This window comes from Phaseolus vulgaris, chromosome 2, assembly GCF_051622355.1.
Source record: "Phaseolus vulgaris cultivar YP4 chromosome 2, ASM5162235v1, whole genome shotgun sequence".
NCBI lineage: Eukaryota > Viridiplantae > Streptophyta > Magnoliopsida > Fabales > Fabaceae > Phaseolus > Phaseolus vulgaris.
In genome coordinates this window covers 3,213,468-3,239,744 of record NC_143499.1, presented here as the reverse complement: position 1 = coordinate 3,239,744, position 26,277 = coordinate 3,213,468, and the positions used below count along the sequence as shown (strand labels likewise).

At 32.8% G+C, this 26,277-nt stretch overlaps 3 protein-coding genes across 4 annotated transcripts; all 3 read right to left on the bottom strand.

Annotated features, from left to right (window-relative positions):
• Positions 1-3,326: 3,326 nt before the first annotated feature.
• Positions 3,327-9,313, bottom strand: CHR1 (chromatin remodeling 1). The gene is made up of 16 exons (XM_068611374.1): positions 9,051-9,313; positions 8,886-8,965; positions 8,094-8,354; positions 7,891-7,989; positions 7,238-7,584; positions 6,914-7,106; positions 6,619-6,794; positions 6,046-6,115; positions 5,771-5,960; positions 5,568-5,666; positions 5,392-5,486; positions 5,182-5,301; positions 4,448-4,567; positions 4,266-4,364; positions 4,081-4,191; positions 3,327-3,786 (listed from the first exon to the last, which is right to left on the bottom strand). The coding sequence occupies exons 2-16, from the start codon at positions 8,955-8,957 to the stop codon at positions 3,547-3,549; spliced, it is 2,292 nt and encodes a 763-aa protein (XP_068467475.1). The 5' UTR covers positions 8,958-8,965; positions 9,051-9,313; the 3' UTR covers positions 3,327-3,546.
• A 3,599-nt stretch (positions 9,314-12,912) lies between these two features.
• On the bottom strand, positions 12,913-16,565 carry LOC137810214 (sulfite exporter TauE/SafE family protein 3). The gene is made up of 12 exons (XM_068611373.1): positions 16,000-16,565; positions 15,723-15,882; positions 15,438-15,638; positions 14,927-14,991; positions 14,795-14,834; positions 14,543-14,592; positions 14,368-14,454; positions 14,233-14,283; positions 13,620-13,841; positions 13,420-13,513; positions 13,181-13,321; positions 12,913-13,083 (listed from the first exon to the last, which is right to left on the bottom strand). Exons 1-12 carry the CDS (start codon positions 16,216-16,218, stop codon positions 13,001-13,003), a joined length of 1,413 nt encoding a protein of 470 aa, XP_068467474.1. The 5' UTR covers positions 16,219-16,565; the 3' UTR covers positions 12,913-13,000.
• A 4,652-nt stretch (positions 16,566-21,217) lies between these two features.
• On the bottom strand, positions 21,218-25,936 carry U1-70K (U1 small nuclear ribonucleoprotein-70K). 2 transcript variants are annotated; one of them, XM_068611372.1, is made up of 10 exons: positions 25,539-25,936; positions 25,308-25,422; positions 25,141-25,220; positions 24,581-24,656; positions 24,432-24,496; positions 24,291-24,353; positions 22,885-22,966; positions 22,652-22,814; positions 22,308-22,367; positions 21,218-22,139 (listed from the first exon to the last, which is right to left on the bottom strand). In XM_068611372.1, exons 1-10 carry the CDS (start codon positions 25,650-25,652, stop codon positions 21,521-21,523), a joined length of 1,437 nt encoding a protein of 478 aa, XP_068467473.1. In that variant the 5' UTR covers positions 25,653-25,936; the 3' UTR covers positions 21,218-21,520. The 2 variants fall into 2 exon arrangements, with proteins under 2 accessions (XP_068467473.1, XP_090154204.1); XM_090298078.1 differs by having other exon boundaries at positions 23,152-24,353; positions 25,539-25,867.
• Positions 25,937-26,277: the final 341 nt, after the last annotated feature.

The window sequence follows — 26,277 nt, the reverse complement described above, 5'->3', positions numbered from 1 at the left end:
TAAATCAGTTTATTAATATTTAATTACAATAAAGATATGTTTGAAATAAACTTAATCATAACATAAAATTTCATTTAAAAAAAAGATGTTATCATAGTGGACTTCAAAGTATCATTTTTATCTCTTAAATTTGTTTATTTTAATGACACGTAATGATTAATGATTATACTAATGCTGAAAATACATTTCACAATAATGTTTGATTATGAATTATTCAATTAAACAATAATTTATATCTATATAAATATAATTGTTTAATAGTTCTTGTTTGTACAAATAAGCAAATCTTTTCCGTTTCAGCCTTTTGTTGAGATTGTTTTTTATGTTGTTTTTTTTTAATTCTTTTCCATCCAATAGAATACATTTGGTTAGAAGAAAGTTGTATATATAAAGTATTTTTTTTTCTTTGATTACAAATGAAAAGAACAAATTTATTATTATTTTTTAATTGTAGAATCCTTTGTTTTTTTTAAAATGGTAAAGAGTTTTGTTTGTTATGTTAACAATGGTTGATCCATTTAAGATACATATTTGTCATATTATCTACTTTCCTTTACATCCCAGATCTCACTATTTTTAACAATATTCTTGAAGGAAAGAAATATCACAAGTGATTTTGCTTTATTTAAATGAGTCTCAGATTGAAGAACAAAATTAGTTTTATTAATTTGAGTGCACAATCTTCAGTTGCTACACATGGGTGTTTTTCTTAGCCTAAAAAATTAATATTTTGATTATTTTTCTGGACTCACAAATCTCTATCTCCACCATCTATCAAAGTGTCATATACATTCATACTATCATTGTCATATGGAATTTTCTCAAAGATATGTGCTCAGTTTGCAAAATTACAAGACTTGTTTTTTTCTTTCAAACAAAAACTAGTTGTAAGAGATTATTTCATTTGGTTAAAAATTCTTTAGGATGATTTTTTTTTGTCCTTATCACACCATGCACTTGTGTCATCAAATGTACTTTGTATGTTTCAATCAACAACATAAAATACAAATGTCAAGATCAAGTCATTAAGTTCATTAGGGATACATAAAATACAAATACAAATATTCTACTCCGAAGACTTAAATCCTTCTTATGGATAGTCTTTCATTCCTCAAATATGATTTTTCAGGAGAGAAGAAACTTTTAATAACATCAAAATAAGAGCAATTTTGGTTGAGAAAAATAATCTCAAAATATGTATCCACTCTACCAAAACAAGACACACAATTAACACATGTCATGGAAAGCATGGATTTCTTCCACACTTATTCAAAAACCTCAACAATGATTTGAATCTTAGAAAAATATTGAAGGACCTAAGATAGAGTTTGGCTTCACTGTGAAACATTATCAAATTATTAATTCTTTTACTACAGGTGTACAAGTTAAGAATAATGTTTCAAATTAATTTTTTTTTACTCCTTCAAGTTAAGAGAGTAATGTTTCAAGTTAAATTTCTCTTACTCCTTCAACTTCTAGTCATAATTAGTCTCCATGTGATGCTAATTCCTAATGATTGATAAACTTTTTAAATCAAAATTAGGGACAAACTTTAGTATTTATCTCAATAAATATTATATCTAAAGGTTACTCTAAAGCCAAATATAGAACAATGATTATTGTTACACTTTTTCTGCAAGATTTTAAAGTTTATGTTGAGTATTTAACTCTTATATTGTGATAATGATTTTGCATAACATTGCAGTCAACCTTTCAATTAGTTCCAATCAATTCACTTCTAAATCCACTCACATTCTATTTATCACAACTTGGGTCTCACACCCAACCATGTCTCCCACTCAGTCGACTTTTACTTCCTACAATATATATTTTGGTACCTACACCACACAGAAGTTTAAATGCCCAAAATAACCTTGTAATTCTGATTTGAAAGAGAATAGAGTGTGTAGCTTGGTTTTTGGCGGTGGTTGATTTTAGTGAAGGTGGAGGCAAGGCTGAGCAACGACAATGTGTATTGGAGATCATGGTTGTGATTAGAAGGTTGGGTTATGTGATTGATGTGAGAATGAGTGATTGAATATGAAATTTGGATGAAAATAACAAAGGTAGTAGTATCTTGAAATCGAATTTGGAAAATTAAGAAAAGTGCATTCTGAAAAAGGGGAGATTTGTATTAAAGAAAGTGATTCCGTAAGAGGAAAAATTTGCGTTATGGAAAATGTATTCCAAAAGAGAAGATATTTGCATTACGGAAAGTACATCATTCTGAGAGGAAAAAATTACATTATAGAAAATGCATTCCAATAGATAAATATTAGCTTCTGAATTTGGATTTCTTTAAATGAAACAACACAACCCTAACACCTTTTTAAAATTTAAATGAGGCTATTTCATTTTACCATTGTGATATAATGTAATTCAAAATTGTTATGTTGCAGGAAGCAAAAGCCATCTCAGCCTACATGTATATCAAAGAATAATAACACGGCTAATACTGACCGATGATAAAAGAAATCTAGAATATGCGTCATTTTCTTGATTCTATTTACAGCTGCACCTCTTCCTATTGGACACACATAGTATACTCGGTCACAATAAAGTTATATAAATAGAGGATATTTTTCCTCTAATTAAAGACGAAGGCAAAAAATTTACTACTTCTCTTTCATGCAATCCTTCGTTTTTCTTAAATAAATAAAAAAATTCAGGTAATTTCTTTCTCCACCATATCAATTTCGACATGCACTCAATCGACTCTAGAAAATGACAAAAATATTCCTTCTAAATGACGAAAATAACTTTACACAAAAATGGGAAAAATTATTTTTGAAACTTTTATTTGAAATATTTTAAATTTCAATTTTCGGAACATATTTTTGAATTCTTAAATTTTTTATCCAGAATGTATTTTTAGTTTTGTGTTCGAAATTTTTTTCCATGTATTTCTCCATTATAATTATTATTTTGGATTTTTTAATTTAGAATAAAGGTAGTTTTGGAAATTTAAAAAATTGATATGATGCAGGAGGGTAGTTTTGAAAATTTTAAAATTGACATGATGGAGGAAGAATTTGCGAAAAATTCAATACGTATTTACCAAAATATAAGCCCACAACCCAAACAAAAAAATCACTACACAGTATCATTCTCGTTTATACAATTTTATTATTTATTTAACTAAAACAACTTTACTTTTAGTAAAAGTAACTGCCTAATTCTTCTGGACTATTTCCAACTTTGTCCTTGTAAAATTATTCATCTTTGATAATTTTAAAAATTATAACATTTTAATATAATAGAAATATGGCACATTTCTTGTATTCACTAGTTTCATTTAAAATGATATTCCAAGACAAGCTAAGACCTTTGGCCCACTGAACAATTTGAGTATTCAATTGGAACTCGCAAAAAACATGGCAAGAGTAGCATAATTTCTAAACGTATAGTTCCGTTAGAAGTATCTACAAAAATGAATACCCTCCAGGGCGTTACCACCGTGACATGAGACCATCTCAAAATGCCATATCATCTCACCAAAAAGAGAAAGTTTTAAAAACTCTGCGGCCAATAAATAGTGACCACAAACTAGCTGTTGAGAGTAGAGAGCATGCCTCCACCCGCATTTGGAATCACCACCTCCCACCCTGGCCCTTTAAGAGGAATGGTACTGCATGGAGGTTTCGAGTTACCATCGTCTGAGTTGTTGACGATAATAAGATCACTGCGATCCAAGACCTTCTCCAGGTCTTCATCACTAATATCTGTTCGAATCATTTTATCTTCGGCTGTTTCTTCGTCACGAAGCAATGCCAAAAAATCCTCTTCCTAAAGTTCGATTATGCACAAAGAACAAATTAAGACAAGCTATAGGAAAGTCTCAACAAATAAATCCAATAATAAAATGCAAAATTTTCAACTGCACTATATATTTCCACTAAATTTTAGATTAAGCTAACCCATGTTCATCCGGTCAAAATTTTGGCCATGTAAAGGAAATATTGACTGCAAAAATCTTTAAACACCAAAGGCACGCAGTGGACAGCAAATTCATTTGTACTTCTAACAAACAATGGAGAAATTAAAAATAAATCATTGGATAGCAATGGCTAAAATACAAACCTCTATGTCATCCCTATTGACAGTTTTTGTACGTTCTTGATGAAACTGTCCTTTCCCAATCACTACATGCTCAAGCTTCAATTTGCTGAAAGCTCTTTTCAACATGCGATCCTGTAAATAGACTGTCATATCCATCCCTATAACAAGCCACACTAAAGACTGAGCCCGATGCAATAATGAAGTACCTCTATAGATTGAGCAGTTGAGAGCCGGTAGACATGAACAGGCTTTGTTTGACCAATTCTATGACACCTATCCATGGCTTGTAAATCCATCTGAGGATTCTGAAACTCAAAAAAATGTGTATTATAAATAAAACAGTAAAGCAAATATATAAAACACAGAACAAAGATATGTCAAACAGTACCCAGTCACTGTCATAAAGAATGCAAGTATCAGCTGCAGTGAGGTTGATTCCCAATCCACCAGCCCTAGTAGAAAGAAGAAAAACTCTGCAATTGCTATTTGCATCGTTGAAGTCCTCGATCTGTTCATGGGCAGACGAGTTAACAACGATTGGAGACTAAGAACAGTATTTGCAAATGATAACAGGCTTAAAGCTTCTTGATCAAAAGCTTATCTACAAATACTATGTTAACTAAAATAGAAATTACCAATAATGCTTCACTTTTACTGGAATAATTGATGCTCAAAAAAAACAAAGATAAGAAGACAGAGAGCAGAAGGCTGTCATTACAAATTTAATATACCATGATCGCCAGACAAATGTAAAAACCTTTAATCTCCTTGTTATCTAGGATATAAGTAATATTTGAAACAGTGCTTTCGTGGTAGTGACATTATGTTCAGAAGCTACTCTTTCTAGCTTCCGAGAAAAGCTCATACTTCTCTGATTACATTTTTTTTAAAATATTTATGAGAGTTTTAAACATATTTTCTTTAAGAAAAACACTTAAAAAAGCACAACCAAACAGTTCAGTAAAATGACAGAACAGACGTATATATTGAAGAAACTGAAGGACTATGCAATATAAAATATTCATAACCTAAAATAAAATACAAGAAAAAAATGAAAAAAAAAATCAGAAACGTGAATTGAATTATTATATTGTGTTGTGTTATTCGTGCATTGGTACAAACCTGTCGTTTCCTCTCATCCAGTTTCACAGAACCATCAATCCTGCAAACTTCAAAGCCTTTTTCACTAAAATAATAATCCATTATATCCAACACTTTAGTCCATTGACTGAAGATAAGAACCTGATAACAATTAGCAAATGCAGCAGCATGTAAGTAGACACTTAGTAACAAGGTAATGGGAAAATGTAGACACAGCACTCTGAAGCATACTTTGTGATTCCTTGCAAATAAACGTTCCACCAATCGATCAAGCAAATGGAATTTTCCACACTGTTCAACTATCTCATTTAAAGGAGGATAGCAAGCTGTCCAAACAGAAAAACATAGCTTGGATAAGAATAATAGATCTTGAAATAAGTAAATCCACTCAATTGCACGATACTTACATGTATCATCATAAGCTGATTCTAGAAGATCAGGATGGTTACACACTTTCCTAAGCTGAATAACCAAATTACGAATCGTACCTCCAGGAACAGGGCGTCCTGCAGTAAAGTAATGTGATACAGATCTATATTAATATAATGAGGGAGTTGAGAGAAAACCTTGTTTTCATAACATGATAGCAAAAACTGGAGGCAGAACTAACCGCTTGACATCTTTCCTTCTAAATAGTTTCCCAACGTCTTATTAACTAAATGATCCTGCAAATTCTTCTGATGATCCGTCATGTTTGCATAGATAATAATCTCTTTTTTCTTTGGCAACATAATCTCAACATCAGACTTCATCCTACGCAGAAGAAAGGGTCGAAGAATAGCATGAAGTTTTGCCACTACCTGCAGATGAATATGTCACGTGTAGCCTTACAGTTCATATTATTAGAATGGACAAGTAGTACAAAAGAAAGTTTGGAGTGCATACTTGGGATCTCCGTTTCTCTTCCAGTTCTTCCTTGGTTGCTTCATTATTGCCCTTCGCTGACAGATTAAACCTACAAGGAATTTAATTATATTAAAAGTAAAACAAATGCATAAATAGTGTTTTCATTAGCATCAAACCAAAACCAATATTGTCAAATGACATAAAAGCTATTGTTCGTATAGAAAAGAGCAACATAATAACAAAGACACACAAGCAACTGGTTGGAAAAAATAAGACAAACAGACTGCAAAATTAAATTTGGTACAAGCCAGCAGAAACATGGGTAGGGGTAGGACACAACAGATTCAGGGGAAAAGGAAACTAAAGTTGAGGAAGCATTCAAAATAATGATTTAAACAAATTCATGAACTTTTTCCTGACAATATATCAAACAGGAAAAATTATTGAAGTATAGAGGAATTGGTCCACATTGTTTACATTCCATATGCCGAGTCAGAATATAAAAGCTTTCATTAGCCCAATATAAGACATAAAAATCATAGGGCATCAGATTTTCAACTATCTCCATTCAGTGGTGGCACATCATCAAACCATTAAGAAAACAATACTAACCATGACTCAAATTCTTCAAGGGATGCAAAAATATCAGGCAAAATGAAGTTCAATAGAGACCATAATTCGGCCAGGTTATTCTGAAGAGGAGTTCCAGTTAGAAGAATCTTGTTTTCAACTTTTATGTATTTCAACTCCTTCACTAATTTGCATTTTGAATTTTTGAGCCTGTGTCCCTTCAAAGGCCAAAAATCTAGTTAGAACAACAGAAACATACAGACTTCTAATTAAAATATTGCTCACTCAATACATTGGACAAACAAAACATTTTGCACATTCAAGTGAATTTATTTACCTCATCAACAACGAGATATTTCCAATTGTATGACCTGAAATATTTCTTAGCGTCATTTAATGCAACCTCGTAAGAAGTTATGACTATGGGAAATTTTGGGCCAATTGTTTTAGTAGGCATATGTTTCCTTCGGATCTCATCTCTCTCCTTCTTGCCACCATGGTAGACAATGGCAGGAAGTGATGGTGCAAACCTATTCCGTTTATTCAAAATAATAACTATTGGTCAAAAGATAAAAAAAAAACATGTATAATAATAATAATAATTGTTATCATGGCAATAATTATGCAGCTAAAATTTTCAATAAATAACTTTCTTATCCACCTAGAAATCTCATTCATCCAGTTTGAGAGGGTTGATAGAGGAGCAATTATCATGTATGGCCCATCCAGACCTTTTGCTTTTAGATGAGAGAGAAATCCAATCGTTTGGATTGTCTTTCCAAGACCCATTTGATCCGCAAGAATCCCATTCAATCCATTTTGCCACAAGGAAATCAACCACTTTACACCCTTCAGTTGATAAGGCTTCAATTTCCCCCCTGTCAGTAAAGGCATGAGCTCTTTCTGCTCCTTCTCAACTCTTTCTTCCTCGGTCATTTTCATATCTACAGTCCCCTCACCTTCTTTAGATCTTGTTAGCATGGCAGCAACTGCCCTCTTGGCCCTCCTCTAAAGTAATTACAAACGTGAAAACACACTAATGATCAAAATAGCTCAAACTGGATGCAAGCAATGGAAATTAATAGAACATGTTAACAACATAAAATAAAGCTGCTCATAAAACTTTGCTTATAAAGAAGGGAGAAAAATGGTCGTGTTTTGTGACTTTAAACCAATTACCAAACACTATCTGATAAACTTTACATCTAACTAAAGTCAATTTTACAACTCCTGTATGCATAGAACCAATGATATACAGTGGCATGCCAGTTTACGTGAAAACAATTTAGATGCACCAGAGCACAGTGTACTGACAGTATTGCACTGGGAAGCAGCTTTTCTCTTCGATCCACGTCCCCTCTTTGCAGAAGGATTACTCTCTAGCTCTTCCACTTTCACTTGTTCATCCACAGTCTAGTAACAAATATTCAAAGAATAAGAGCAATGCAACAAGAAGAACAAATCAGCATGCATTAAAAGTTGTCACAGAAAAAGAGCACAAGAGAGTGGAATAGTACAAGTGCGATGTCATCCATTTTCTCCAGCAAAAACTCAGAGTACAGTTTGGTCTGAGTCAAAAGCTCATCCAATTTGTTAAACTGTGTGTCGCTGAGGTCAGGTGCCTCCCCACACTGCACCTCCTCTTCCTTAATCCTAGCTTTAAGTAACTTCTCTTCCTCCTCTGCCATAGTCTTCGATACAATAGACGAGCCATCGTCTTTCACATCAGCAATTAACTCTTCTTCCAACTTAACCTCGTCTTTGGGGGCACAAACATCCTTTCCATTTGAAAATAAAGGAACAAAAATCAAAGACCGATCAAAACCAATTTATACCAAATCAAAAACAAATATAGCACAAACAACATAAACCTCTATCAGCATAACAAAAACGACAAAGTTTTAAAACTATTCTGTAACGCCAAACGACGACAAACACTATTCGTCCAACTGAAGCTGACATTACATGACGCGAGTCACAGTCAATAAAACAAAAACAAAACATTCCTATATTATCGATACAAGAACAAAAGCGGAATAAGTTTTAACACTACATACAGCGCCAAATAGGATTTCATAAAAAAGGACAGTTCAAATAAAGCATACAATACAAAATGCAAGTTATGGTCAATAAATAACTGGTCCAAACAAATAATTCACAATAAGAGCACGTTGTGTGCGAGTGCGACGGCGTCAGAGAAACAACGGCCTTCTTCATTGTCACTCTTCAGGTTAGTGCTAGATTGGAAATTATTTACATGGAGAAATGAGAGAGAGAGAGAGAGAGAGAGGAAGCACATCATAACAGACCTCGTCTTCGAGAACCGAAGTTGGAGACTCCACAGCAAGATCCTCATTATTCACTTTGTCCTTCATCTCCATTTCAAACCCTAAAAACGTATACGATCACCGAACAAAAACACGAACAATGGAGTAAATAACAGAAGCAACAGCGTTAGGGTTGCGATACGATACCTGGGAGAGAAAACGATGAAGAAATGGAAGGGGCAAAACGGAAGAGTTGGGACTCTGAGAAGTTGGGAAGACGAAAATGACCGGGAAACTGGTGTATAATGAAGCAACAACCAATTAAAAAAGAGAGGAATTTTTTTTATTTTATTTTGGGTTTTATTTATTGATGGCGCATGGAATTGGGCGGGAAAATGGAATTGAAATATTGCACCCTGGTTTTGGCGATATTTACTACCAGAACCACTTTTGTATTTGTACGTGAAAACGTAGAAGGCTAGAATAGAGTGTGGTCATTTATTGAACGTGGTTGTGGGAAGTGCTAACCAGCGGTTCCCGAATTCCGTGAAAAGGGATGACGCGTGCTGTTGTTGGCCACATTCTGATGGTTCGTAGCCTCCACTTCAATTTTCGAGCGCAATTTTTGGGAAAGCAATTTATGGTCATATTCGTATAATACACATCTAAAGGGCAAAAAGGACACTAGAAGAGAATTAGGAGCACTCTGAATTTGCTTGTGATCACTCAGATGCAAATAAATCATTATCTTGCAAGGAAAGATACCTTAGTGTTAGGACAAGTACATTTTTATCTTTCTTTCTTCGCATGTATGATAGTAGGTTTTAACACTATGGAAGACAGAGTTTTCATGCAGCAAACACATAGAGTGCTTGAGAATGATGTAATTTATTCACACGACGACGTGTTTGAAGGTGCTGAAATGGTGGTTTTAAGTAAGTTGGTTACTGGATATAATGTTTTCTTTTATTGTTTGATTGCATATAAATTGAAATAAGCAATCATACATTAAATATAAAATATTACTTTTTATTATTTATGTAACAATTTTTAATTTCTACATATATAATCTTAATTTTCATTAAAAAAATACTAACAATTACGAATATTATATATTACAAAAATTTAATTAATTAAAATTTTAAAAAAATATACTTCACAATTTATTATTCAAATATTTTTTCAATAATAAAAGTATATTATAAATTTATATTTTTCATTTTTTAAATAATTTTAACTTTTTTCTCAATTATTACATACTCACAAACTTTAATAAAACATTCTTACAAATTTACTATAATATCCCTTAATTCAAACAATCTAACAATCTTTAAGTCAAATTCTTATATATTTTTCATCTCAAATTCTCTTTCCAAATCCAAACACACACAATAAAATAATTTGTCATCGGTCTATAGTTGTATGACTTTATACATGATGGACAATATAATTTGATGAAAAATTATAAATAAAGAAAAACAAGTGCATTGATTTTTTTTTATAGAGTTTTCATTTTAATGATAAAGAAAATACTACAAACACACCCAAAAAAAAATCACTATCATCTCCATACTTCAACGAGTTCTTTTTAAAATCGTGACATATATAATTTACAAACTTTCATGTTTTCTTAAAAATCTAAATCTTGAATCTCGATCATACTGGATTCTTTAATTTAACTGAAGATTACCATTTCAAAGCTTATAGAGAAATTTCTAAATGAAATAGACGAAAATGATTTTTTTATTGAGAAAAATAAAAAACTAATAGTACCAAAAATGTTTAAATCTATCAGTAAATAAACATTTATTATTATTTGATTATTTAGTATAATTTTTACCTAAAACATGTGATACATGGTCTTTTATATTAATTTGAATCTTATCTAAAAAAAATCATAAATTTATACTAACTTTTTGCTTAATGTATAATGAAATCATTATCAGTCTATCTTCTGTCCTATGATTATTAAAACAATCAAATGTGAATCGACATCGTTCAATATTTAATAGTCCATTTGATTTTGAAAATATTGGGATGTTTTAAAAAAATAGAGAGAAAAAGATAACAACAATAATTGTTTGTTTTGAAAAATTGAAGACAGAACCACAACTTTGTAACCATCCAATCACACATATGTTATAAAAAATACATCACCATAATCTTGTTAAAAAAATTAATAGTTAAGTAATATTTTCTTAAAAAAAACAAATATTCAGTATTTACAAATTAGTTATTGTGGAGATACCAAATAAATAGTTGGTTAAAATAACCTAAACTTTTTATAATTCACTAGACAGATAATCAATAAATTATATGTAAAATATTTGATTATGTTACAATTGTTCTAGATGATGTCACTATATGGAAATAATTTTGTTATAATTATTTTAGATGACATTATATTAATAAATAAATTTTATTAATTATTTATAATTGTTTCATATGAGGACAAAATAATTTTATTGATTTTGCTATAATTATTTATGTTCGTTGTAAATGTTTTTTAATTGTTTCCTTAAACATATTCAAAACAAGAATACTATGAAAGATTGAAATTCAATGTTTCCATTATGTGATTCAATCCTACAAAAGACGAAAACATGCAATCATAAATATATTGCAAATTCTAAGCTTAGTTTTTTCGAGCTTCATAGGTCATATTCAAAAAGTTATGTAAAGGGTTGAAGTTGAAGATGAAAATACAAGCACGACAATAAATTTTGTTGCAAATACAAGTGTTACAATTTTATCAAGCTTTTGAGCGTCTTTTAAATTGAGTGTTACGTATTCTAGTTATTTACTTTATGAAGTTATACCTTAAACCCTAAGTTATACCCTTGCGGTATTTATTTGTGTTCTCTCTAAAAGTGTTATAATCCTTTGTGAGTTCTTAATCTATAGGAGAGATTAAACAAATGTAACATAGAGAGATTTGTAAGTTTGTGTAACATTTAGAGATTTGTTAAATTGATATAACTTATAAATACTTGTTACCTCATTGTAATAAAGTGATTTGATTAATGATATCTCTTAACTAGTTGTTTAAGTGAATTTAAGACATTTTATTTGTACTCTTTGAAAAAATAAAACTTCAATCTATCATTTCTTATTTCTTGAAATTTGTTGTTCCTATATGTATAACTACCATATGTGAGGCTAAAAAATATTTCTTCTATGTTTAAAGAAAAAAAGATATAGTTATTATAATATTAAAGGATAATTCTAAAAACAAATCCATTGGCTTAAAACTATTAAGGTATAAATGTTTATTTTTACAAAGGTTACAATACTACTTGCTGAGGGATAAAAATGAAAAATATTTGTATTATTAAGATGGAAATGACCTTGAACTGACTGTTTTTAAAAAAGATAACTTGGGTGGATTACACGTGTTCACTTTGATCAAAGGCATAAACCAATAAAATAGCAAAGCCAAAATTTTATTTTCATCATTCATAGCCCATGATATGTCAGATGTGTTGTCTAAATTATCAGAGAACATACCCCAGTGCTTTGTGTTCGTGGCACACCACTTCCTCCTATTTTGTCTTTAATGATGTATCTGTAGATACGGACATTGACACGATACGGATACGGACACGAAAATTTGTATAATCTTTAAGATGTAGGATACGGGGACACGAATCTATATATTATATAATTTTGAATTATATAAATTGAAAATAAATATTTATGTGCAAAAGTATGTTTTAGTTTATTTTGTGAGTAGGAAGATATTTTTCATGACTGGTTCAAAAAAATTTGTTTATTATTATAATCATAATAAAAATTTATACAATAAATTTGAGTTTTTAGAAAATTATTATATTTATACCTTTTAAAATTGTGTTAGAACCGTGCTAGAATTTTAAAAAATCCAATAAATATTTTTTGAATTGAACGCTTCACCGATAAGTGTCCTACGAACGTCGTACGAGTGTCGACACCGATACGTGTCTGACACGGATACGTCCATTTAAAAAAAGTGTGGGAGCCTCATAAGTTGTAAATGATTTTTCAGAAACCAAAGTGAAATGCTTAACATCAACATTGAGACAAAGGAAAGTAAGATAAAAACACAATCTTCTCGTTGCTTGAATTAAATGGACTAAAATAGGTGACTCTTTCGAATAATGTTATTCTATATAGTAGTTCTAGTAAGACGCGCAGAGATCTTCAAAGCCCATATACTCATGTTTTTCTATCTTCTCGATTATGTTCTCTATTCCCACGCCACCTGTGATACACATATAACACGAGAAATAGGCATTAAAATTAGAAGTGAAATGATGAAACAAAAAACTATGTATTTCAATTAAAATCACAGAAAGTACCTAAACTTAGTGCGCTGATGAAAATGGTCAATGCTAGTATGAAGATGATAATGGATGCTCGGCCAAGAACCACAATTATCTTTCTCACCACATGCTGACCAGTGAAGGCAGCTAAGGTTGCAACCAGAGCAAAGTAGGAAGCTGAAGCAAAGAGGTAAATGAATTCATAAACAATTTGGATGTTCATAAAATTAGCAGCAAGTGAAATTGCTTCAGTCCACATTTTGATTGCCACTTACCATACGGTACTGGGAAACGATCCAACAAGTAGTATTGCACTACTGACATGGAGGATGAAAAAACCATAGCAAAAGTTGATGTAGCACTTGCTACCTACAATGCAAAGAACAAATCTTTAATCCAAGTTGTATTTTTCTTGTGAGATTGTTCTTAGGAAATTCTTAAGATGGTGAATACACAAGAAGGGTGAAGAGGGTACCTGAGGAGGAATTCCCAATTCTAGAAACAATGGTCCCAAAATGAACCCACCTCCTAGACCAAGCAGTCCACCAACCATACCAGCCATTATTCCAGTGGAACAGTAGAGACAAATCTGATGAATCTTCCAATGGGTGATTTCTTTTCCCTTTGATGCAATCACTCTAGTTCCTTTGTACAAGCTTATGGCTTCAAAAAGTGTAACAGAGATCGCAATAGGAACCTTGTATTGGCAAATCAAATATATCACTTAGTCTTTGTCGTGTCATTTTGCAGAAAGTTACATATATGAAAAAGCTAATAGTTGTTTGATGGTTTGATGACTAATTTTATACGGTGCTCCTAAGTAGGTCTCTAGGATGAACCGTTATGCATGCTATATATTATAGTTTTTTTATTACCATTAACAAAGCAATCAGTGTTTATTGTTATCTAGTTTCATGACACCTCTTGTGCCTTCTAAACCAATTTGTTGGAATTGATACATTTTGCTAGCATATTAGAGTTCATTTGTCTTTATTCACGGATTCTTATAGCCATAAAACCAAATGATTGTCTATTGCTGAAACTCATATGATATGCAGAACCCAAATATGTAGTAGAAGATATCTTACCTGCAAGAAATTAAGAATCCAGAACTGGATGGAGCAGGGCTTGCTGTATTCCTGCACAGAAATGCATTTATTATTCAGCTGCATGTGTGTGACTAAGGAATCAGAAAATTAAACCGTATGTAATGGTTTGATTACCTTAACAATCTGAACAATGAAAAAAGCCACCCAGACATACACGAGGAGTGATAGTTCTTTCCAATATATGTTTTTTAGTAAAGGGGCCTGCATATGAAAATTTTGTACAGTGCAAAAAGTTAGATAAACTATGAATCGAACGCAGTGGAAATGACTTGAAAAACCTTGGTATTACCTCCTCAAATAGTGCATCAGTTGGACCACTTGGTATTGACTTGTAGTCATCTGCAATAAATGGTTTACAAGTTACAACCATGAATGTTGAAGAGATTTTCTTTTACTTTAAATTTTATCTGATAAATCTTATTGTTGGAATTTGGATCCTTTTTCCTCTCTATTTCCTACGGGGTTTTGTTGTTTTCAGTTTTGAAATCATCTTCCACACATAGTTTCTGAAAGGTTCTTCTGAATATTATTAAGTGCTTACCACCGGATTCTGGTTCTGCCTGCAGCAGTTTGGATGCTTCCTGAAAGTCAAGTAGCATAGTATTCATATAATTATGCTGAAGGTCTGAGACACAACTTCAAGGTTTCAAGAAGTGCAATAAGGTGAATTTACCTTCTTTGCGATTGTTTCCTTTTTCCATGCGTCTATGCCTTTGTATGTAGCTTTTGTTGATGTGGCTGACACCGATTATTTCCAAATTAGCATAAGCAACCAAGAAAAATATAAATAAGGCATTAATGTCATCTGCAGCTTCAATTGATTATGAAGCAGTGGCAAATACAACAATGTAATTACATAGACTGAAAAATATACATTTCTTTTTATCAAAATTTATTCTTATAAACCAACATATCATATTTAAAATATGAAAGAGTGTCGTTTGCCAAAAGACTTTTTAACTATACTCCTAATTCACCTTCTGTACACATTCTTCTGTTAATTTTTGAATCTTTTATAAAATTCTGATAAACCCACCAAACACGGTTCAAAATGATTCTGATAACATATTAAGATGTATATGAAGTTAGATTACAACTATTTATATATTATGAAATATTTTAATCTCTAATCAACGTGGATCTCCAACAATCAGATGTTAATAATGTTGTTAAATAGTTATTACCTACGAATAGGATGATAAGCAAAACTGTGACCATCCAATCAGCAAACATGACATTACATATAACACCAATGCTTATTCCTAACATCAGCATAGGTTGGAAAATCAAAGCCAAGTCATAGTCTATAAGCGGCATGTCCAGTGTTGGGTGTCTGAGTCTCAGATTGTAGTATACAGTCGATACTGATGCACCCATTATCATACCTGAGGTTATGAAATCAAAGCTACAATGTCAAGAATCCAGAAACCTAATGTTGCAATAAACCAAGCTAGATAGTAGAGACTAACACTTAGAAATGGCAGTTGAAGACTTGGGATCAAAGCCAATGATCAAAGCGAGCATAGGCACAAAAATTCCTCCACCTCCTACCCCTCCAACGCTTCCCAATGCAGCTCCCGAAAATCCAATGATGGATCCTACTATAATTCTCCAACCAAATTTCATGTTCTGCTCTACCACCAGCACAAAGCATGCACATCTCAGATTGTAAAAGGACAACATTTCAAGGAAAAAAACAACAAAGTACTATACTATATAATGTATTGATGTGTTTGATGAACTAACCGGCCAAACTGGTTCATAGGAAGACTTTCCCTCCTCCCACAAGAAATTTGCAATGGCTTCAAGAACTCCTTGTCTCTCTTTCTTACCATCATTTCCCAACTCTTTTTCTTTCAACATTCGATCTGCTAAACTAACACTGCAGATCATAGTAAGGATGCACAAGACCAACCATGTTGATGCAGCAATTGAACAAGTCTTGCGTTTCACAACTGTAGCCATGCATGCAAGGTGAGAATAGCCAGAGAGCAGAATCTAGGAATTGGAATAGTAAGGGCAATGCTATGCTCCTTAGTTGTTGTTGTTGTTGTTTTTGAGGAAGGAAATTGTGAAAATTGAGGAGTGCATTCTTCAGTACCACCATCTTGTGTTTACATATATATACATATATAAGTATCTTTGGCCCCTTAAGTAACTTTTTTTTTATATTTCTAATTAAATGAATTTTGAGAGGTGTTTAATTTTGGTTTTCACATGTTATTGCTTCCATACCTGTTGCCAAAACTCCATTTGTTGTGTATAGAATCTACAATAGTAGAAGATTCCTTTATAGTGCCTTTTAGTTTCTTAAAATTGTATGGTCATTGAAAAGACAATTTGTAGTAATCCTTGTTACTATCTTTTTATCAAAATTTATATTTTATCTGCAAGGAAGGTTCATATAAAATGACAACACCAATTTAAAGGTACTATAAGATGAAACTCCAACCAAAAGCAAAAATTTTATCCTCAATGAAATGCATTATAAACATTTTGGTGGTATTTAGTCGTTTTGGTATTAGAAATCATGCTCTTGTTTCATTAAAACTCGGTTAACAGATGTTAAAAGATATTGTTGGAAATCCCACATCGATTAGAGTCTTTCCTATTATATAAGTGGGTGCAAACATCATCTCATTGAACCGGTTTTATGAAGTTGAGTTAAGCTGAACAGATATTACATCTAAAAGGAGTATATCATAATGTAAAGAATGCCAAAATTTAAACAGTAGATTCACCACTTTAAAAAAACAAATGAAATTAGTACCTTCACCGTACCTAACGTCAATAACAAGCCAATGGTTTCGGAGGAAGCTTCATGAAAGAACCGTTCACGTTAATTGTTTTTTATGCTTTATATTTCTATTCAGTAAAAGATTTTGGAGTGATGGAAAAAGGTGAAGCAAAATAGTTTTCGGATTATTTAAATTGTACTGAACCGTAGTTTTTGCGAGCTCATAATTTTATTTCTAACTTTTAGTTAATCACAAAAAGTTATTCTCTAGTTTTGTGTGATGAGAACCTCACAAATAAGGACTAAATTAAATCATTTATGTTAATGTATATTTGAAGTTTAAGTGATATTCACTGGTTTAAAAACATAATCCGGAAAATTTATTCCAAAAAAATGTAATGAAAAGCCTAATCTCAAAAAAATTCCTCAAACATAAATATGAAAATGTATTTTAAAATATTAAATTCAAAATATATTTTGATCTGGCACTCCTATTCAAAATATATTTTCATGTTCACTGGGTGCAGGAATGAGTTGTTTTGTTTTTTGTCTTGTTTAGAGAAAAGCTATTTATTAAAAAGGTGGTATGAACAATGAAAGTAGAATACAAAACCTCGTAGTAACAGACCACTCAAAAAGAATAATTAAATATAGCAACCTTGTAAGAGAATCAAACAAATCTACCAGTTTTAGGAAGCTTCATGTAACAACAATAATAGCCAAGTTTATTTTGAAAAGAAAAAGTTTAAGCATTGAAGTGTTTACTTTACAATTGTTCTTTATTTGTTTGGGACGATTAAAACAGCACAAGAAATCGATGAATGTGTTTTTTTGGTTTTGTTATATTATTTAAAATGGAGATATTAGTTATAATATCTAGTCTCATTTTGGTTTCATTTTTATTTTCTTCTTTAGTTTTGATCCTTCGTATTTTTTTATTTTTTGTCTTATTGTTATCTTTTAATTAGTTATAATGACGATAAAGTTATCATGATTACATCTTTATGTAATAAGGTCAAAAGAATTTATTGTCAACATATAATATTATTAAGAACTCAAATAATATATATATAATTTATATTTTATTTTAATATGTGTGCTTACGGGTGCGTATTATGTTGGTGTTTGTGAAATTATGTAAAGAATTGTATATTAAGAATAGCCACTTAACTATTTTGCTACAAGTAACTTCTTCTTCCTTTTTCAAAGAGCAGAAGAAAATAATAAGTCCATGTTATGCATTTTCAATTATGAGAAGTTGTAGAATTTTAATAACAGATAAACATTATATGAATGTATTTTATACTTTTTATTTATTTCGAATGAATAGAAAATCTTATATTTTTAAGACTTGTTATTTTTATTCACACAAAATTGTATCATTTAATTTAGATTATTTTTTGTCTAGTCTATTTTTATTTTAAATAATTTTCTTAAATTTATTTATCTACTATTTCTATATCACCAGATAAAAATAGGCTAACATTACAAACAGTTGAATAGACATCCAAGTAAAAGTTGCACAAAAGAAAGTTTTTGTTTATTATTGGTTCAGTCTTTAATACGGCTTCATAAAAAAGTAGTGCTGGTTCGTAATTTGCTGCATCTTAGGGAAAGAATGGTGGATACGTGAACGTTTTAAGGTTTCTTCTGGCACCCATCAAAATTCTTCCTACATCCCATAAATATTCAAAAAGATAATTTTACCTTTTTAAAATGACTTATGGATTAACAATAATTTTATTTTTTTAAATGACTTGTGGATGTTTTTATTTGGAATATACCCCTTCCAGAATCTATAAGTATATTCCAGAAAAACGTTTTCCAGAATTTCTGAAAAGTATTTTTCGAAATAAGATTATTTCTAAAACGTGTATATTTTCTGGGATCTTCTGAACACCCATTTCCAGAAATTAAGCATATTTGGAAAAACGTTTTTCAGAATTTTTTAAAACTATTTTTTAAAATAAGATTTTCAAAAACGAATGATACATTTTAAAACAGAGACTCATAATTAGGTGAAGCAGCCGTTAAAGAGTGAAACAATCTTTATTAACTATGTCAAATCAAAACGAAATTTGGCTTCTAACAAAATTCTTAAGGTGAAAATTGATTTTAGAAATATCGAGAAAATTGAGACTTAAGCCATTTGTAAACAAATAAATGATGAAAACCCAACCTTTGTGAATGGAGATCCCATGAATAAGGTTCTTATAGGTAAAAACAAGTCATTTGTGAGCTTTGCTAGCACTAAAATTGATTTAAGATCAATTTTGTCCGTTCCTATGGTGTGTGTGAAAATGCTAGACACTACATTATCGAGAGCATAAACTTTGTGGTTTAATTATAAGGTAAAAGAGTTTTAACAATTAATACATTTTTAATGATTTTCCTATCCCTTATGGATGGTGTATGATTTGCAGCATACACTTGATGAAATCAACCATATGAGTGTCAAGTGGAATCGCTTGTATGAGATTTTGGCGAGATCTCTATAGCACTCATGAATACCAGACACGCGCATGGTCTACTAAGCGCAACACAACGATACACAACAAGTAATGTGGGGTATATTGTGATTGATAAACCTCTAACACATACTAGGTGTCTTAGTTCATATAGCTTGCTATACCAACTACACAATGTGTTAAGTTCATCAATCCAAAATTGATTCATATAGCTTGATATACCAACTCTGGCATTATATCTTAGATGAACCCAAAATCTTCTTTTTCTTTCTTTATCTCCATGTTTTATCTTTTACACTATATGGAGAGGATTGTTGTAAAACCATATGAATATATGAACAAATATTGCAAAACAAAAAATAGGGTGTGTACAGAAAAACCCTAGCAATTTTTAGTGCCATTGGAGGAGATCTCGGAAGTGCAGCAAATACTAATTCCGCGTTTGAAGCGCAACGTAGCCCTCTCCACCCAAGATCATGGCCGCACAACCAAGAACGTTCACGCCTCCGCACTACTAGTCTTTCAGAAGATTGAAGAACGTTGTTGCAATTGAAAAACTGAAATGTTCAAATGTGATTTGTGAAAGTGCACAACAATTTTAGGTTCAATTGCGAAAATGAAACAATTTTCTTGATTCCTCTCCCTATATAAAGAGAGATTCCATCCACTTGCCCTCTGATCTTCCACATCTCACATTAACTTATTAATTCTGATTTTTAAAAATTTATGGAAAATTCATATTGTATCCTGAAGATCCTTACTAACAGTGATCACTGAAGCCTTAAAAATTCAATTCTGTTTTAAAACCTTATTTACTACCGACATAACTTCACGTTGTGCATAAAGAAACACCACACATTTTAAAAGTTTGGAGCTTTTGTCTTGGATGCATCTGACTCGAAGTATCTAAGGATGCATGTGACTCCAAAGATCTAAACATGCAATGGTCAGAGCAATTAAATGTTTTGTAGAAACTCTTCTATCAAAACCAAACCACTCACTGCCTCAAAATATTTGAACAATTTATGTGGGATTATACACCATTGGCAAAGTGACTATAAAAGATCTGAAACTTTTGCTGTATTATGCAGGAAAGTGAAAACAGTTTGGTTCGAACTTGCAATTAACTGAATTTTGAAAACAATTCAATTTAGTTTGTCAAAATTGTTGGTTCAGTTCAAATAAACTATAAGTTAGTTTCCTTCGATTCTAACGTAGTTCAGGGAAGTTAAAGCTTTTATGGTCTTGCTTGAGCTGTTTCATTCCTAACATGCACTTACCATGGATGAAAAATAAAGTTCAGTTAGCAGTGCAATCATAAGAATTCTCCTTAAAACGGCATGAAGCAACATACAAAATCTATTCATTTTGATGGCGTTAGTTTTCCAAATCCAATGAAATCAAAGAAGTATGAAACTGAATCAAACGATCAACCTCAAATAATCATGGAAGTTGTCACATAATTGATCGGTGTATTGAAATAAATCAATTATTTGGCCTCCAACGTAACAAAAATCTATAAGAAAACGGACAAATAATGCTGGAAGCACTGTATTGTAAACATAGGCTCCAATCATTTATCAAGTGACCACGGAAACTTGGAAGCAGCAAAATTGTTTCCTAAAAAAATAACCAGAAAATCCTGCATTTCACTTCCCAAAAATGACAGAAGAAAACACAAATCCCAAGATAGATACCACATTCGATGTCCAAGTCCACAGAAAACTTGGAAGCCGCACAAATTGTTTCCCATAAAAAATAAATCAGAAAATCCTATGTTTCATTTCATAAAATGTCAGAAGAAAACAACACAAATCTCAAAACAAATACCAAAACTACATGCCCAAGTCCACGTTCACAAAAAGAAGCAAACGACACGAAAGATGCAGTATTCAAGTTTTCAAATATGGATAGCAGCGGCTACGGTGTCCTTTTTACGGTGCAATGATCACACAACAATTACCAGGGGTGGGGGACCAGGAGTGGACAGCAAGATTCAGAAGTAAACATAACCAAATGATGAATGTTTACCAATAAAGTTGAGAAATACGATGCCCAATTGCTAGTAGTCATACTCCCGGGAATGAGATCTCTCCGAGCGACGATATTCACGGTCTGTACCATGACTTTTCTCCTTTTCATGTGATTCAGATGTTGCACGTCCTGCATGGTAGTCATCTTCCATCCTATCATGGTCATGATACTGATTATAATGATCACCACGATCATCTCCATGATGGTAGTGGTCATACTGCTCAGGGTCATGATCAGGGTCAGCATGTCGACGTCCATGCTCATACTGGTTATGCCTACCACGATCATCCTCAGGCTCATAGTCCCGATTCCTTTCACCATGTTGGTCCCTCTCCTGTTTAGATTCAACCCGTTCATATTCAGACTCCCTATCACGTGAACGTCGATCAGTGTCCCCAACTTCATAATCTCTATCCCTTTCACGATGTCGATCACGGTCTCTATCCCTGTCACGATCCCGTGCCCTATCTCGATCACGTCCACGGTCTCTATCTCTTTCCCTGTCTCTGTCCCTTGTCCTGTCTCGGTCCCTGTGGTGTCTATCCTCTCTATAGTCACGATCCCTGACCCTTTCATGAGAATGCTCCCGTGATCGCTCCCGTTCTCTGTCTCTATCCCTACCTTTTTCACGTGATATTTCCCTGTCTCTGAATGATCTCAGCCCAACAATAATCAAAGTAAGTGACTTTCAAAATATATGATGAAAGAATATTATTTCAAAGTCCCCGATTATATGAACACCAGTTAAAGCAGGGAAAAAAAGAATATTCCCTGGTATGAAAGAATTATTTGTATGGACAATTGATGTTCCTTACCTATCATTATGCCGGTCCTCTCGCGCTCTTGGTTCTTCAGAACGAGACTGCTGTTGCTCCCTGAAAATTGAAATCAAGTCATTTCCCCTTCAAAAGAAAAACAAAGCATATAACAAGTTATCAATAGTACATATCACGTTCTACAAGGGAGCAAAGGGGGTTAATATTCCCTAAAAAACTAGGGGCTTCCTTTGCAACCTAGGGTGATGAGTAGTGTATTGGTTAAGCCAAACAGTCAATAAAAGTTTAATTTCTGTTAGTTACCCTAGTGCAGGTTATTTGAAAAAAAGCAAATGATAACGGTGAATGACAATTATTAAAGGATTGAAGTTAGACTGATCAACCTCCCAGAGTGTCGCTGATTAACTTCTTCTCCCCCAACTCTAGTAGTACCAAGCCCACCACCCAGGCGGCGAGGTCTCCAATTTGGAACAGTCCTCCCACGCTCAACATCCACAAGCACCCTTCTACCATCAATTTTCCTACCATCAGCCTGTTTATAAGCAGCTGCAAATTGAACCACAGATGTGAATTTAAAGCCATAGTGAAATAAGCAAACTAATTAATCTTTGTCAACCTTTCATGTCTCTTGTATGCAGAAACTCAATGAAAGCATAACCCTTGGGCTTATTAGTCTCTTTGTCAGCAACTAATCGAACCTATACCATAAGAAAATTGAAAAAAGACCAGTCAGAACAGAAAATTTTGATCTTAAGCTGCAAAGAAAATGTAATGAACAACACTCCCTCACTTCAGAATTGACATTACTACCAAAAAAAAGGACTAATGGTATATTCTTAAATGGCACGGCAGACAGGCACTGTGCCTAATTAGCCGTGCTCACCTTTAAATCACACAGCTCCCATCGAGAGATGAATCACCACCACCAATAGTTGCAGAAAAACTGATGTATGTGGTGCCAATTAACCAGTTGGTGACTAGTTCCCCTTACCAGGGATATTATTTTTAAAATAAAAGACAACTATAGGTAATATAGAAAATACCATGACATCTTCTCAATTGCTGATTTGTTTTTGATAGATACTCTAGCCTTAGCCAAGAATAAAATTTAGCAACATCAAAAACATACTAGCTAAGAAATTAAACAGAAGAGGAAAAGAATGCAATACTCCCAATGTTTTTTACCAAGTGCAGAAAATAACAGAAGTCAGTCTCCTTTTCTTGCTTGAAAACAAATGCCAAAAGGAACGAGGGACATCACTGCTCTGCTCAACTAAATGTTCAGTTAACAGCAGATGGAAGCACTTGAACTTGAGTCCAGATTGGTTGAAATTTTAGAACAGTTTACCATTTGCAGAATAAGAAGTCCACACCCTTACCATGGATGTATTTTTAGATACTACACATACCTACTGCTAACATAATTCCTAGATAGACCCATGTCCTCAGAAGATCTCTTGACCCACATAAATTAACAGACGAACTAAGTCGAAACTAATAACAGAAACCAATACATAATCCATTCTATGGAAATTAGTGGTGCCACTAAATACAGCAGTTACCATTGCAAAGTCACTCACCATCATTGATGATATATTTAATCAGGAAGATGCGTAACTGTATCCTAGAATCTTTGGACAGAACAGGATAATAGTTATGCATGATTGATTAGCATCATGACAAGCTATACAGTTCAACAATCAAGTTAGCAATGATAACCAACTGGTTTACTGATGTCACAGTACAAAATCACATTCTCCAGATAATCATACCATGAAATTAATAGCTGGTCAATCACAGGACTAATCAATATGAATATTCAAGTTTAAACAATATTATGAAAATATTTTGCATTTTGCTGTTCAAGGTATATATAGGTATGCATGCAGAATTCTGTAATTGAGAAAGACATTTTGAAGGTTGGTAAAACCATACATAACTTAAGAAAACTGAAGATATAACTAACTAAGAAACTATGAATGAGCTCTTACCAAATACCCTTGAGGATATCAAAATACCTACCCGTTTGATTGGACCATATGACTCAAACTCCCTTTTGATTCTGCTTTCAGTGGTCTCGTAACTCTGTTTGAAGATAGCAACAATAAGATATATAAGCTACTAAAGTTGCAAACCAATACTACATAGGAAAATCCAACTTACAAGTTTAGCCACAAACAATGTCTTGTATGGATCCCCAGATACATTTGGATCATTCTGTGGATCATCTGCAAAGCAGCGAATATAAGAATGGCATCCAGAGAACATAAATCAAGACATTAGTATATTCACAATAATAAGGGACTCATCACATTTCTCAAGCTCTTCAGCAGCCTTTGCAGCTCCCTTTTCTAGTCTTAGCTTGTGTATTCTGGCTCTTTTTTGTGCCTACACCAACAAAATGGATCAAAACCATAACCTAAAATAACTTTTCTTCCATCTAACACCTAGTCTCAAATGATTTTTCAAAAAACTACCACAAAGGACAGGAATTTACCACACAGAAAAGATTACGAAGGCAAAGAACATAAAATGATTACTCCACAAAGTAACCATGCATTTAAAACCTAAACTATGAATGGACTAAATTTTAACCATGCGCTCTTAACGTTCAATTAAATCTGTTCCAGCATTCCACATTAACATTTGTTACAAACTAATCCCGACAAACTCTCGGTGAAGTAATAGACAACAATCACAGACACCAATCAGAAGAAGACTCGACCTTCACACTCCCTCCCTCAATTTCAGTGTAGAAGCAAAGCTTCCCAATCAAAATAACAAGCTTCAACAATAATCAGACGCTTGCATCAAGTAAATAAAACATAAACACAGAAACCACTTATCAGAAACGAAAATGAACGAACAGTACAGGAGTTTCGGTTTCTGGAATAGGTGGCGAATATTCTGGATCCCCAGGCTCGGCAAATTTGGTCACAAATTGTGCCATCCCTTGAAAAGAGTAAGCAAAACATATCAATTAATTTGAGCACAACACAAAATAGAACCAACCAACGCAAACGAAAGCGTTCACAAAACCTGTCAACGGCGGACATTTCCGTTTCTCCGGCGGCGGTTTGTACTCCAAGGGAGGCCTAGGTTCGAATAGCTTCAGCAAGTTCGCTGTGAGACCAGTCGGATGACTCTGTCCAATCTGAATCTCCGATACATAACAAAACCACGGGAATTAGATAGGCATAAAAAAAACCCTAGCTACGGTCGCGAATCGAAAATTGGTATTCAGAAAAGAGAAATTGGAAGAGAAGAGACCAGTTTGAGCTGAAGGACGTTGGAACGGTTCTGGGCTTTGGTGCGAGCCTGAACGGCGGCGTTTTGGTTGCGCATGAAGGCATCGTTGTTGTTGTTGTTGTTGAAGTCTCCCATGGTATTGCGCAGATGAGAGAGTGTGGTGTGATGCGAGGGTATAAAAAACCAAATCAGGGAGACGAATGCATGTAATATAAGAAGAAGATCCGATCCAACTTCTGCCCCGCCCCGTTGGATGAAAGATCGAACGGTGCCGGGATCTTGCTACTTTCTCACTGCCTCCGCCCTCGGTTATTTATATCCACTTCCAGCTATGGTAGGGTTTTTAATTGGGATTTTAGATATATTAGTCAATACATAATAAATGTATATTTTTTTGGGATTTTTTCTACACACGCTCCCTTCCCTTCCACCAATAACAATAACTATTTCACTTTTTAAAATAGTTTTTTGTAATAGGTTATTTTAACTAAAAAGATAAAGTAATTAATTTTAGGAGATAATATAGAGAAAAAAAATCTTTAAATGGAAGGAAAAAACATCAATCATTTTGATTTTAATTTTTTTTTACATTTTTTAAAATTACAATTATTTTGAAACAGAGACTATACTTATAATAATATCACAATGTTAATTTCTAGTCTCGTAGATAAGCTAGAATATACTTGGGTAAGATAATTATTTTTATACAATTAAAATGTGCAGTAGATAAATATTTTCAAACGTATAAATTATATTTTTG